Source organism: Oryx dammah, unplaced genomic scaffold (genome assembly GCF_014754425.2).
Source record: "Oryx dammah isolate SB20612 unplaced genomic scaffold, SCBI_Odam_1.1 HiC_scaffold_9, whole genome shotgun sequence".
NCBI lineage: Eukaryota > Metazoa > Chordata > Mammalia > Artiodactyla > Bovidae > Oryx > Oryx dammah.
In genome coordinates, this window is record NW_024070193.1 from 20999108 (window position 1) to 21011840 (window position 12733).

A 12733-nucleotide genomic window follows, 5' to 3' on the forward strand; every position below is an offset into this window, starting at 1 on the left:
TTCATATTGGTTTGCTCTATTTTTTCTTTGCCTACATTCTTTCTTATTTGTCTACGTATACCTGACATAGAGGATTAAAAAAGTAGTTGTTAAATTAATAAAAGTAGATCAACAATTGGGAAAGTCTGCATAGATAAATTGTGGAGGAACCATGTCCTAATATGTTGCTGAGCCCATATAATTCAGACAAAGATTAGGAGACTGTTGCATCTACTTTATTTCACCTAGTCCTTGGAGCTTTTATGATAAAGCAGTTCCATAAGAACCCACAGACTTAAACTAAGTCTCAGTGAACAGTCTCACCGCAGCCTGGTAGAAAGAGAAAAATACAATCTTAAAAACGACCTCAGTCATTTCCACATGCTAGTTCCGTGGATGAGCCCGTCACCTCAGCTCAGTGCGAGAGGAGCATTTGACGCTGCTTCTCTTTTTGCTCACATGGTAAGCCCCACTCCACCCCCGGCCAAGCGAGTGTCTGACCAGCAAGGACAGTCTGTGTTTATTGCAGTTGCTGCTTGACCAACTGCTGCCTCCATGGTGCCCTGAAGAATCAGTGTTTCGAGGAAGGTTGGTGGAGAAACTGACGCGAGCCTTACTGAGAGCCATCATGGGCTCCTTACAGGGTTTCCAGTGGTGATTTTCATGGTGCTTGATTTCTGTCCAAATTCACGGATTTCTGTGCTCAGCCCTCAGGAGGGAGGGAGTTCCATGGTTTCAGCATGATTGCCCAGGTGTCACACGCACAGAAAAGCCTTTAACAACTCTGAGATTGGTAAGGAATATTCTAGGAATTCTCTGTGTGGTTGTCTTCTTGACTCTCACTGTTTGCGCTTCCTCTTCTTTTACTATTCTGTACTTCTTTTACTAATCTACTTCTGTCTGTTCATGAGTATATCTTCAGATGCTTTTGTTTTTCGTGGTTTCGCGCTCTCCCATCTTTTCTCTCCCATCTCCTTGAATTTCCCCTCTCCTGTAACAAGACTGGCTGTTGCCTGTAGGTCTGTCTTTACTCCCAGCTCCTAACTTTGTCCCCTTTCTCTCCTTTCTTCCTGTTGTCCTTATAGCTAGTCACAGATGAGAACCACGGTTTGAAAAGGGGTTTTGCTTACTCTATGTACGGAGTAGAGTGTCCAGCATTGATGGTGAAAATCTAAGTATGTTCTCATTTCAATAAAACCTCTATTCCTGGCATATTGATGTAGGACAGGTTTTTGGAACAAGTGAAAATACACAGTGATCTCCTAAGTCCATGTTCTTAGGGTTTCCAGTTTGGCTTGATAAGAAACCGTTACTTATTTTTATTCTATCATCCACCACCCTATTGCAGTGATATTGCACTCACCTTATCTTAGTGATCCTTGATAGGTACTGAAGAGGGACTGGCATTGGATCTTTTCCCCTGGATCACATTTTCTTCTTTAAGCTATGAGTTTTATTTATGCCATTAATGAATTGGTCATTTTGCTCACAAAGAGGCTGCCAAGCTTTCTGATTAGAAGCAGAGCATCTGCCAAGTAGACAGATGTTTGAAAGCATCTGGGTGTTCAGCAGCACTGACACTGGGCCTGCCCAACCCTGTCTTTGTAATACCCTGCAGCACCTCTGGTTAGCTCAAGGCTGCCCAAAAAAGAAAATTTAAGTGTAATTAAGAAAAAAATTCTGTTCTTCTTTGAGGGGTGCTCAATGTGCTTTGACTCTTCATTTTTAAAATTTTCCTATTTGAAATATCCAGATCCCTTATTATTTAGCCGTTAAAAAGAGTGAGATAATGCCATTTGCAGCAACGTGGATGGACCTGGAGATTGTTATACTGAGTGAAGTAAGTCAGAAAGAGAAGGGGAATTATCATATGACATCCTTTATATGTGGCATTTAAAAAGAAAATATACAAAGGAACTTACGTACAAAACAGAAACAGACTCACAGACTTGGAGAATGAACTTAAGGTTGCAGGGGAGAGGGATAGTTAGGGAGTTGGGGATGAACATGTACACATTGCTATATTTTAAATGGATAACCAGCAAGGACCCACTGTATAACACAGAGAAATCTGCTCAGTGTTATATGGCAGCCTGGATGGGAGGGGAATTTGGGGGAGAACAGATACATGTGTATGTATGGCTGAGTACCTTCGCTGTTCATCTGAAATTATCACAACATTGTTAATTGGCTATACTCCGATACAACATAAAAAGTTTTTAAAAAATCAAATATCCAGATTCTTGGATTCTTGTCAGGCTGTTAGTGTTCAGTCTTGCCTGAACCCTGAAATTCCAGTTGGAGCTATTTCCCCAGGTCTCTCTTTGCAAGACACATTGCAAGCTCTGTTTCCTGCCTGCCAAGATCCACATCCTTTCTGTTATTTCCACAGCCCTAGCCCTCGCTCAGGTAGTAGCAGCTATCTTCTGGGTAAACTGAAGCTTAATTTACCAATTACAGAATGAGCAAACCAGTGCTTTGTTATATAACTAGACTCATGTAGATTTTGAACTTGGAGGATAATTTTTAAAGCCCACTATTCTGTTTTAGGGCACAGAACCTTCTACTGGGTTGTCATCCAACATATTTTATGACTAAAGGGTCAACTATTCTGCCTTGTCCATCATGCTTAGTTTCAGTTCAGTCACTCAGTTCTGTCCAACTCTGCAACCCCATGGACTGCAGCACCCTAGGCCTCTCTGTCCATTGCCATCTCCTAGAGTTTACTCAAACTTATGTCCATTGAGTCGGTGATGCCATCCAACCATCTCATCCTATGTCGTCCCCTTTTCCCACCTTCAATCTTTCCCAGCATCAGGGTCTTTTCCAATGAGTCAGTTCTTCACATCAGGTGCTGGGACCTGTTTTCCCCACCAACTATACACTCTGTGAGGGCGAGAGATAATACCTCATTTAAAATCTTTCCTTTTCTTCCCAGTAGGTACAGGTAAATATTAGATAAATTAAATGCTGGTGCCTATAGGGAAGTCAGTAGAAGGTTAGCACTTGAGCTTGTGTGTGTTGATTTCCAGACCAGGGAGTTTCTCTTTTGACCAAGAGCCCCAAAGCATTCCCTGATGCACACTGGAATTGGGGGTGGTTGGAGGTCTCAGCACTAATGATCCAATAATGATAGTCTTTCCCCATCTTGTAGTGTTGTTGAAAGCTGGTTGACAAGTGGTGGAGGTAAGAGACTGAGGGGCTTATTTTCCTTTTCACATCAATTTTTAAAAAACTTTTGGCATCTGTTGCTACTTAGTCAAATTTTAGTGGGAATACTTGCTTTGCTACTGCTGCTGCTAAGTCGCTTCAGTCCTGTCCAACTCTGTGCCACCCCATAGACAGTAGCCCACCAGGCTCCCCTGTCCCTGGGATTCTCCAGGCAAGAACACTGGAGTGGGTTGCCATTTCCTTCTCCAATGCATGAAAGTGAAAATAGGCCAGCATTATTTAGATACGTTGAGTATAATTTATTAACCGTTAATGGATGTCCTGCAAAGAATGCAGTGAATGCCTGGTCCTCAGTCACCCTGTTACATTCAGAAAGTAATTCCTTATCCATGGTGTGACTCATATGTCTCCCCTACCCCGATGCAGAGCATTTTTGCATTATGGGGAGCCCTGGACACGGGGAATCTATGAAAGCTGTGGATCCTCTTCCTGGAAGAACTGTTCTAAACAGTAGTTATACAATGTCATCTATTTTTTAAATATAATCTTGAGGTATACAGTATTATAATCTGACATCTGTATACACTACAAGATGATCAGCACCCCAAGTCTCATTACCATCAGTCACCGTACAGTTGATTCCCTCCACACGTTTCACCCAGCCCTGGTAACTGTTCCTCTAATCTCTGTATCAATGAGTTTATTTTCATTTTAGTTGGCTCATTTTTTTTTTTTTTTTTTTTTTAGTTTCCAGACATAACTGAAATAATGCACGTCTGTCTTTCTCCTTCTGGCTTATTTCACTTAGAGCAATATCTTCAAAGTCCATTCATGTGGTTGCAAATGGCAAAATGTCTTTCTTTTTCGTGGCTGAGTAGTATTCCATTGTGTCTACATACACCATGTCGTCTTTATCTGTTTGTCTCTCTGTGAGGCCTTAGGTTGTTTCTATATCATGGCTGTTTTAAACATAGAGGTTCACATACCTTTTCAAATTAGTTTTCATGTGCTTTGGATAAATGCCCCAGTGGAATAGGTAGGTCAAAAGACAGTTCTGTTCTTACTTATTCTTACTCTTTTCTATAGTGGAAAAATCCCCACCAGTGGTGCCCAAAGTTTCTCTTTTCTCCACACCAGTGCCAACACTTACTTCTGATCTTTTTGGAGCTAGCCATTGTAACAGGTGCCAGCTGATTTGCACTGTGATTTTGTTTTGCGTCTTCCGATTAATTAGTCATGTTGGACATCTTTTCACATGCCTGTTGGCCATCTGTATGTCTTCTCTGGAAAAATGTCTACTTAGATCCTGTACCTAATTTTCAATTGGATTGTTTGTCTTGTGGTCATTGAATTCTGTGTGTTCTTTGTATTTACCCCTTAGTGGGTATACACATTGCAAGCACCTTCTCCCCTTTAATAGGTTGCCTTTTCCTTTCTTTTAAATCATGTTTCCTTCTTTAAAAGATGTGTGTTCATTTGTTGTACGGCTGCACTGTGTCTTCATTGCTGTGGAGCACCCTTCTGGAGTTGCAGCTAGTGGGAGCTGCTCTCTCATTGCCGTGTGTGGGCTTCTTACTGCAGGGGCTTCTCCTGTCATAGAGCACAGGCTCTAGGCGCAAGGGCGTCGGTAGTTGTGACGCCCGGGCTCTAGGGCACAGTTTCAGTAGTTGTGGGATACAGGGTTCGTTGCTCTGTGGCCTGTGGGATCTTCCCAAAATGGGGATTGAACCTGTGCCCCCTGCATTGACAGGCGGATTCCTAACCAATGAGCCAACCAGGGAAGCCCCTGCCTTTTCATTTTGATGGTGGTTTCTTTCTCTGTGCAGAAGCTTTTCACTTTGATATATTCACATTTATTTTTGCTTTTGTTTTTCTTGTCTTTATAGTCAGATCCAGAAAAGAAGGAGTAAGACCCATGTCAAAGAGTTGACCACCTATGTTTTCTTCTAAGAAGTTTATGGTTTCGGTCTTATATTCAGGTCTTTAATTCATTTTGAGTTAATTTTTGCATACGATATGAAATGGTAGTGTTCATTCTTTTGTATGTGACTGCCCAGTTTTCCCAACACCATGTGTTGAAAAGTCTCTCCTCTCTCCATCGTATGTTCTTTGCTCCTTGTAAATTAATTGCCCATATATGTATGGATTTGTTTCTGGGAGCTTACAATGCCATCTTCACACATTGTGGTGAGTGAATTACTCTTCTGGGCATTCACCCTATGTCAACTATTGTGATCCGACAACAAACTTGTGAAGTTGCTGTTGTATTATTCCAGTTTTAAGAATAGGAACTGAAGCACCCAGAATTGCAGTAACTTTGTCAAAACTGGATAGTGGCAGATCTAGGTCTGAAATCCAGACCCAAGTGGCTCCAGAGTCCAACTCCATTTATGTCCCCATGCTCAGAATTTTACTTCTTATTTTAGGAGGGCCTAGATGCCCAAATCTGTGAGTAGCTGTTGCCATGGACTTTGGACTCCAGGTTAAGGATTCTGAATTTGAAACCTGTAGCTTCTTCCACTTCCTCCATCATTCTACTTTGACTTCATCAAAATCCATGTTAGCAGTTGAACAGCCAGAAGGACTCGTACCTGCCTCCTCATCCTCTTCTAGCCCATCTTTCTCCAGTCTTTAGCTGTTGCTTGCTACCTTCTTAAATGTCACCTTACCCAGATTCACTTTTTTGTGCTATTGTTTTAAAATTTAAATTAAAATGTACTTGTTTATTATTATCATAGTTTCATTTACCTGTCATACTATATTAGTTTTTCAGTTGACTCCCTTCATTTTAATTAAAATGAATTGATTTTAAAACAAAACATTTTATCAACACCTTAATGCAAAAACCTGTGCTATTTGACTTGTGATAGACATATATAAAAAATTGTGTCTATAAGCTGTGAAAGTAAATCAAAGGTACCAGTGTTATTATGTTCTAGCTTAAATACATCTGGTAAAAGGGGGAAATGAATGAGTATCATTTGAAGTGTGGAGTGCATATTAGACATCAAATTGAGATTATCTTTTCCATTGATAAGCCCAAAAGGATAAAAATAATGGAAATATGTTTTTTACTCGATGCTATAGTAAATTCAAAGCAGCTACTCAGCACTTAACATCTCAAGTATTTGGGCCACGTCTACCTTTGCTGTTTGTTGTTTCTGCTCAAGGACACAGTTTTGTTTTGTGGGAAAAACAATATTGCTTTAGAGTGGAACTCTGTCTGAAAGTGAAAGTACAGGTGTGGTCACCCATCTCAGCTGTGCGTAGTTTGACAATAACCCACATTGACCGTGCACTTGCTGAATTGCTGGCGCTGTGTTCAGTGCTTGCTGTGTGTGATTTCCTTCAAACATCAAAACAGCCTCACCAGGTAGGCATTGTTAATGCCATTTGAGTAATGATGGAAACCGAGACACAGGGAAGTCAGATAACTTGCCCAAGGTCGCCCAGCTTTTAAGTGGCACAACAAGATTCTCACCCAGGTCTGTCCGTCCTCTGAGCTCGAGGCTCTTACCACATTCTGTGCTCCGCAGCAACTACCTTTGGTACATTTTGTTGTGAAGCAAAGGTGTGTTATCTGTGGTCGGCAGAAACTTGTTGCATGGTAGCTGGGCAAGTTCTCTCTTCCCAGTGTTCCATGAAAACAAAAATGTCAGCCGTAAGCTGCTTTCGGAAGGTGGGGGCAGTACGTGCTTGTAGCATGCTGTGTTCTCTAGTGAGAGATACTGTAAAATGAAAAATGAGATTAGTGTTTCAGGTTGTACGGCTGCCTAATTATGCTTTTAATTATTCATGTAAAACAAGTAAAATGACCCCTGACAGGGACATAAATGATTTAGGTAAAATCAAATATTTATAAGATGCTGCTGAGTCCCTGGATGTATTATAACAGATGCACTCCAAATGCTTTGCCTCCGTCCTTTGGATGCAAAATGGTATGTATAGAATTTGTAACCGGCTGAGAGTCATCAACAGTATTTAGGACACTACTGAGCTAATGCATAGGTATTTTGGCTTTGGCACGCAGGTTCAAAATAATAGTTTGTCTTCCAAAATATATTATATTCTAGAGATCACCCACTCCTGTGTTCTTGCCTGGAGAATCCCAGAGACAGGGGAGCCTGGTGGGCTGCCGTCTATGGGGTCCCATAGAGTTGGATACAACTGAAGCGACTTAGCAGTAGCAGCAACAAAGATCACCAAATGACAACCCCCTACTGCTTGTTCTTATGTTTTTTTAATGGTTGAGAAAATTTTAAAAAGAAAAAAGAAGAATATTCCATAACCTGTGAAAATTATATCCAAATTATAGTATGGATAAGTTTTTATTGGAACAAAGCCTCACCTGAGCATTTACTTACTGTGTTTCGCTGCTTCTGTGTTATGAACACTGTTAAGTAGTTGAAACAGGAGCCATAGGACCCACCAGTCCTTCAGTATGTCTTATCTTAACCTTTTACAGAAGTTCGACAACCCTTCTTCTAAACCATGATAACAGAAATAAAGGTGGAACAATGCTGTAGCATATTCAATCAGCCTGAGAAACACTTTTAGTTCATCTTATCCTTTAATCTCCATTCTACTAATTGAATATTTTTCAGAAGTTGGAGGAAAACTGCCTTTTGAATGCAGTAAAAAGGGATTTACACAAACAGGTTTCCTTCACTTGCTTTTAGTGCTCCCTTAATATAGAGAAGTGCAGAAACTAATTATACTTGTTTTAGAAATGGGTCATTAGTTTAGTCCCTATCTTTTATGGAGACCTAATTTTCATGCAAGATTTCTCTCTAAGACTCGAACTGGGATCTCTTGAGAAAGAGCAGATGATGATGATATGAAAGGTTTTCCCTGCCTTAAAAAAGCTTAGCTTTTGATGACAAACCATTTAATATATTGGTTGGAACTTAATGTGTATTTAGCAGCCAATAAGTGTTTGAATGAATGAATTCAGTTCAAACAACAAGGAGGGGGAAATATGTGACTTACAAAATAAAATCTTTTTTATCCACTTGGGTATTATATTCCTTTTAGAAAAATATTTTTTCTGCTAGTGTAAGTCCATGTTTTTTGTTCTTGATTTTTCTTTTCCAGGTTTTAAGGAAGAGAGATGTGGTTTTGAAATTTATTATTTGAATTGATTGACCTTTTTCAGATGGCCTAAGCAAAAGTCTCTTAGAATTAAAAAAAATAGTAAAGTAAATCTACTAAACTGCAGTTATTTGAGTGACTTAATGAGAATTTTGACTGCACTTTCCTGTACACCATCAGTTCAGTTCAGTTCAGTTGCTCAGTCGTGTCCAACTCTGCGACCCCATGAATCGCAGCACACCAGGCCTCCCTGTCCATCACCAACTCTCGGAGTTCACTCAGACTCAACGTCCATCGAGTCAGTGATGCCATCCAGCCATCTCATTCTCGGTCGTCCCCTTCTTCTCCTGCCCCCAATCCCTCCCAGCATCAAGAGTCTTTTCCAGTGAGTCAGCTCTTCGCATGAGGTGGCCAAAGTACTGGAGTTTCAGCTTCAGCATCATTCCTTTCAAAGAAATCCCAGGGTTGATCTTCTTCAGAATGGACTGGTTGGATCTCCTTGCAGTCCAAGGGACTCTCAAGAGTCTTCTCCAACACCACAGTTCAAAAGCATCAATTCTTCGGCGCTCAGCCTTCTTCACAGTCCAACTCTCACATCCATACATGACTACTGGAAAAACCATAGCCTTGACTAGACGGACCTTAGTCGGCAAAATAATGTCTCTGCTTTTGAATATGCTATCTAGGTTGGTCATAACTTTTCTTCCAAGGAGATCGTCCTCCAATTTCAAGGCTTCAATCACCATCTGCAGTGATTTTGGAGCCCCCCAAAATAAAGTCTGACACTGTTTCCACTGTTTCCCCATCTATTTCCCATGGAGTGATGGGACCAGATGCCATGATCTTCGTTTTCTGAATGTTGAGCTTAACTTTTTCACTCTCCTCTTTTACTTTCATCAAGAGGCTTTTTAGTTTCTCTTCCCTTTCTGCCATAAGGGTGGTGTCATCTGCATATCTGAGGTTATTGATATTTCTCCCGGCAATCTTGATTCCAGCTTGTGTTTCTTCCAGTCCAGCATTTCTCATGATGTACTCTTCATAGAAGTTAATTAGGCAGGGTGACAATATACAGCTTTGACGGACTCCTTTTCCTATTTGGAACCAGTCTGTTGTTCCATGTCCAGTTCGAACTGTTGCTTCCTGGCCTGCATACAGATTTCTCAAGAGGCAGGTCAGGTGGTCTGGTATTCCCATCTCTTTCAGAATTGTCCACAGTTTATTGTGATCCACACAGTCAAAGGCTTTAGCATAGTCAAGAAAGCAGAAATAGATATTTTTCTGGAACTCTCTTGCTTTTTCCATGATCCAGCGGATGTTGGCAATTTGATCTCTGGTTCCTCTGCCTTTTCTAAAACCAGCTTGAACGTCTGGAAGTTCACGGTTCACGTATTGCTGAAGCCTGGCTTGGAGAATTTTGAGCATTACTTTACTAGCTGGCTGTCTTCCCTTTATTATTGCCTTAATATTGGTTTCTTGCAGTCGCTAAGTCGTGTCCAACTCTTTATAACACAACAGACTGTAGGCCGCCAGGCTTCTCTGTCCATGGGACATCCCAGACAAGGATGCTGGAATGGGTTGCCATTTCTTCATCCAGAGGATATTTCTGACCCAGGGATTGAACCTGGATCTCCTGCGTTGGCAGACGGATTTTTTTTACCACTGAAAAGCCCACCTTAGTATTTGTAGACCCTGCAAGTTTTATTACCTGATACGTTGCCTAAGTTTTCTGATTGAAGAAACATGTCTTTTGCATCCGGCTTATGTGAATTTCCTGTCTTATTCCAGAGTGAATCTTTTACCAGGTGAAAGAAGTGAAAGTGTGAGTCACTCAGTTGTGTCTGACTCTGCCATGCCATGGTCTGTAGCCTGCCAGGCTCCTCTGTCCATGGGATTCTCCTGGCAAGAATACTGCAGTGGGTTGCCATTTCCTTCTCTAGGGGATCTTTCCAACCCAAGGATCAAACCTAGGTCTCCTGAACTGCAGGCAGATTCCTTACCATCTGAGCCACTAGGGAAGCCCTAGGAATCAGTGTTTAAGAAAGTGAAATTATTTTGATCATCAAGCAGATTTAGGAGACCTGATTGAAAGTAACTTACTCTGTCATTGTCTGTGGGTTTTTTTTTTTTTTTTTTTTCTTTTCCAACTATGAAATGGATAAATTCTGACACCATTCCTCGGGAATTTTCAGAAGTTAGAGTCAACTGACTCTTGAGAGCTTTCTTCACCTAGAATGTGCTAATGTATGCAAACTGATGTTTTTGGTTTGCCTTTTAGCACATGAGGAAAGAATTCACATCATATAACCATGAGCTTCATGCAACAGAAGATATGTTTTAAGTTTGGTTTGGAAACTCATTGTTCACCTCTGCACCCTATTTTTCACAGTTGCCATCCTGCTGAAAGACGACTACTTTGTTAGTGGCGCTGGCCTGCCTGGCAGATTCAAAGCTGAGAAGGTGGAGTTTCACTGGGGCCACAGCAATGGCTCTGCGGGCTCTGAACACAGTGTCAATGGCAGGCGGTTTCCCGTGGAGGTGAGTGCAACCTGAGACTTCAGGGACAGCTGTGTCTTGGGCCTTGGCGTTAACAGAGTGCTTTGTCTTTACCCCCCACCCCCCCCCCCGGCCAGACATTTTGCCAGTGAAGCTTGTACCATTCTTTCCTTTGTGTCTGGAAATACTACATATACAGCAGGACAGAGGCATAGCTGTTCTCAAATTTCTCATCTGTGTTTAATGGGCGCAGCATATAGAAGTCACAAACATTCTGGTCTGAGTCGACTTAAACCTTTGGTGGATGATTTCAAACCCTTGGTTTCATTTGACACGATTTCTTCTCCCTGTCCATTTCTGAAACCCTGCTTTCTAAAAGTGAAATTCTGTCTTCGTTTTGACATTTTACAAAAGCAAAGAGGTAGTTGATATGTGAATGGGAGTCTCCGAACCATCTCAACAGGGAAGATGCTTGAAAGGTTTGTGTGCTGCTGAAGAAGATGCTGTGACTACTGGTCATATGACTCACTGTTACCTTTTTGGGATCTATGGTGTCATTTTGCCTCCTCTGTCTGTTTTCTCAGAGATCCATGCAGACGAAAGGGTGGGAGCGGTAGGTCGTGTGTATCCTTTGGGTGAGAGAGGGAAGGAGCAGTTCTCCAAGCTCTTGTTTTAATCTTGGTGGGGACAACGCATCTGCTCTATTGCTAGCCTCATTTTTTTATATCTTTAATCACAGTCAGGATGTAAATATTCCTTCCTTGGGACAAGCATATTTGTTGATTATTTGGAAGCCCACATGGTAAGCTTTACAAATTTGTGAAAGCAGTAGGTAGGCTTGTACCCAGGCCTGTGCCTGAACTCACAGTTAATGGAATGACAACTCTCTCAGTGTTTTATGACCTCAGTAAGTCATGACCTACTTGGGTCATCTGATAAATACTTTCAGTCCTTCTCCATAGAGAAAAAATATAAATGTGTACAGACGTTTTTGCACGTAATCTGTAGGGTTTGGTCACTCACCCTCACTCCTCAAGCCCATTCATGGGCCTTTTAGGTAACTTTGAAGCTTAGGTGAAAAGTCCCTACAAGAGTTGGAGATGAATAGTATTTCTTTGCTGATACATGTTTATGTTCACATACTGATTTGTCTCTTATCCATGATTGCTGGAGAAACCAGAGATCACCATTCTGAGAAAGTGCTGCATATTTGTTTTTGTTGTTGTTGAGTTGATGAATTCACAGTATTAAAAATTCTTTCGGCATTAGCATTCCTCTATCATGGGACTTCCTGTCCCAGTCACATTAATGTTATGCCTTATGAGTGGAGTTTCTACTTAATGGGCTCTTTTTCTCCTTTTATGTTGAATGAATCATTTCTTAGAAATCTTAGCTTGATTTGTACTTGGAAAACTTGATTCCTAGAAGCCAAGTTGCATCCGGTTTTGAAGTTTGGGGTTTCTCTTTTGTTCCTGTTGGCCAGTTTGCATTGGCAGTGTAGCTGAAGAGAAAGTTTCTGTCCAGCTAGGTTTGCTCTAAAGCTTCTTTATTTTAGAATCAGGCTGCCATTTGTCTAGTTAATGTTGACCTGGACAAAAGACCTGTATTTGAAAGTTTGGGAAACTTAATTTGGCAGCTGGCTTGGAAAAGACAAACTCTGAAAGAAAAAAACTGGAAACGTCTGCCTTATGCTGAAATTACATTTCCTGGTGCCTGTCTCCTCCTCCTGTTTGATTCTGGAAAGATGAATAGACTAGATACATATTCTTTTGAAAATTTATTGCTTTAAGTGAATTTTTTTTAACTCAAAAAGGGCCATGAAATTTAGAAACTAATTAGAAATGGCAGCTACAATGCCCAGACTTACTGTTTGACCAAGCTCTTTGAATTTATTTCTTCTCAGTAATGTCAGATGCTAAGCTGCCTATAGTAATTGGGTGCTTCATTGAAACCCATCTGGTTCCTAACTTGTTTTTCTTTTTAATGTGATAAATATGTT

At 41.0% G+C, this 12733-nt stretch overlaps 1 protein-coding gene across 3 annotated transcripts in view; it reads left to right on the forward strand.

Annotated features, from left to right (window-relative positions):
* Window positions 1-12733, forward strand: part of PTPRG (protein tyrosine phosphatase receptor type G) — a 768152-nt gene that overhangs the window by 434159 nt on the left and 321260 nt on the right. For all 3 annotated transcript variants that reach the window (XM_040246532.1, XM_040246534.1, XM_040246533.1), the window contains exon 4: window positions 10628-10776. In XM_040246532.1, the coding sequence (XP_040102466.1) occupies window positions 10628-10776 (149 nt within the window). The remainder of the gene's footprint in view (window positions 1-10627; window positions 10777-12733) is intronic.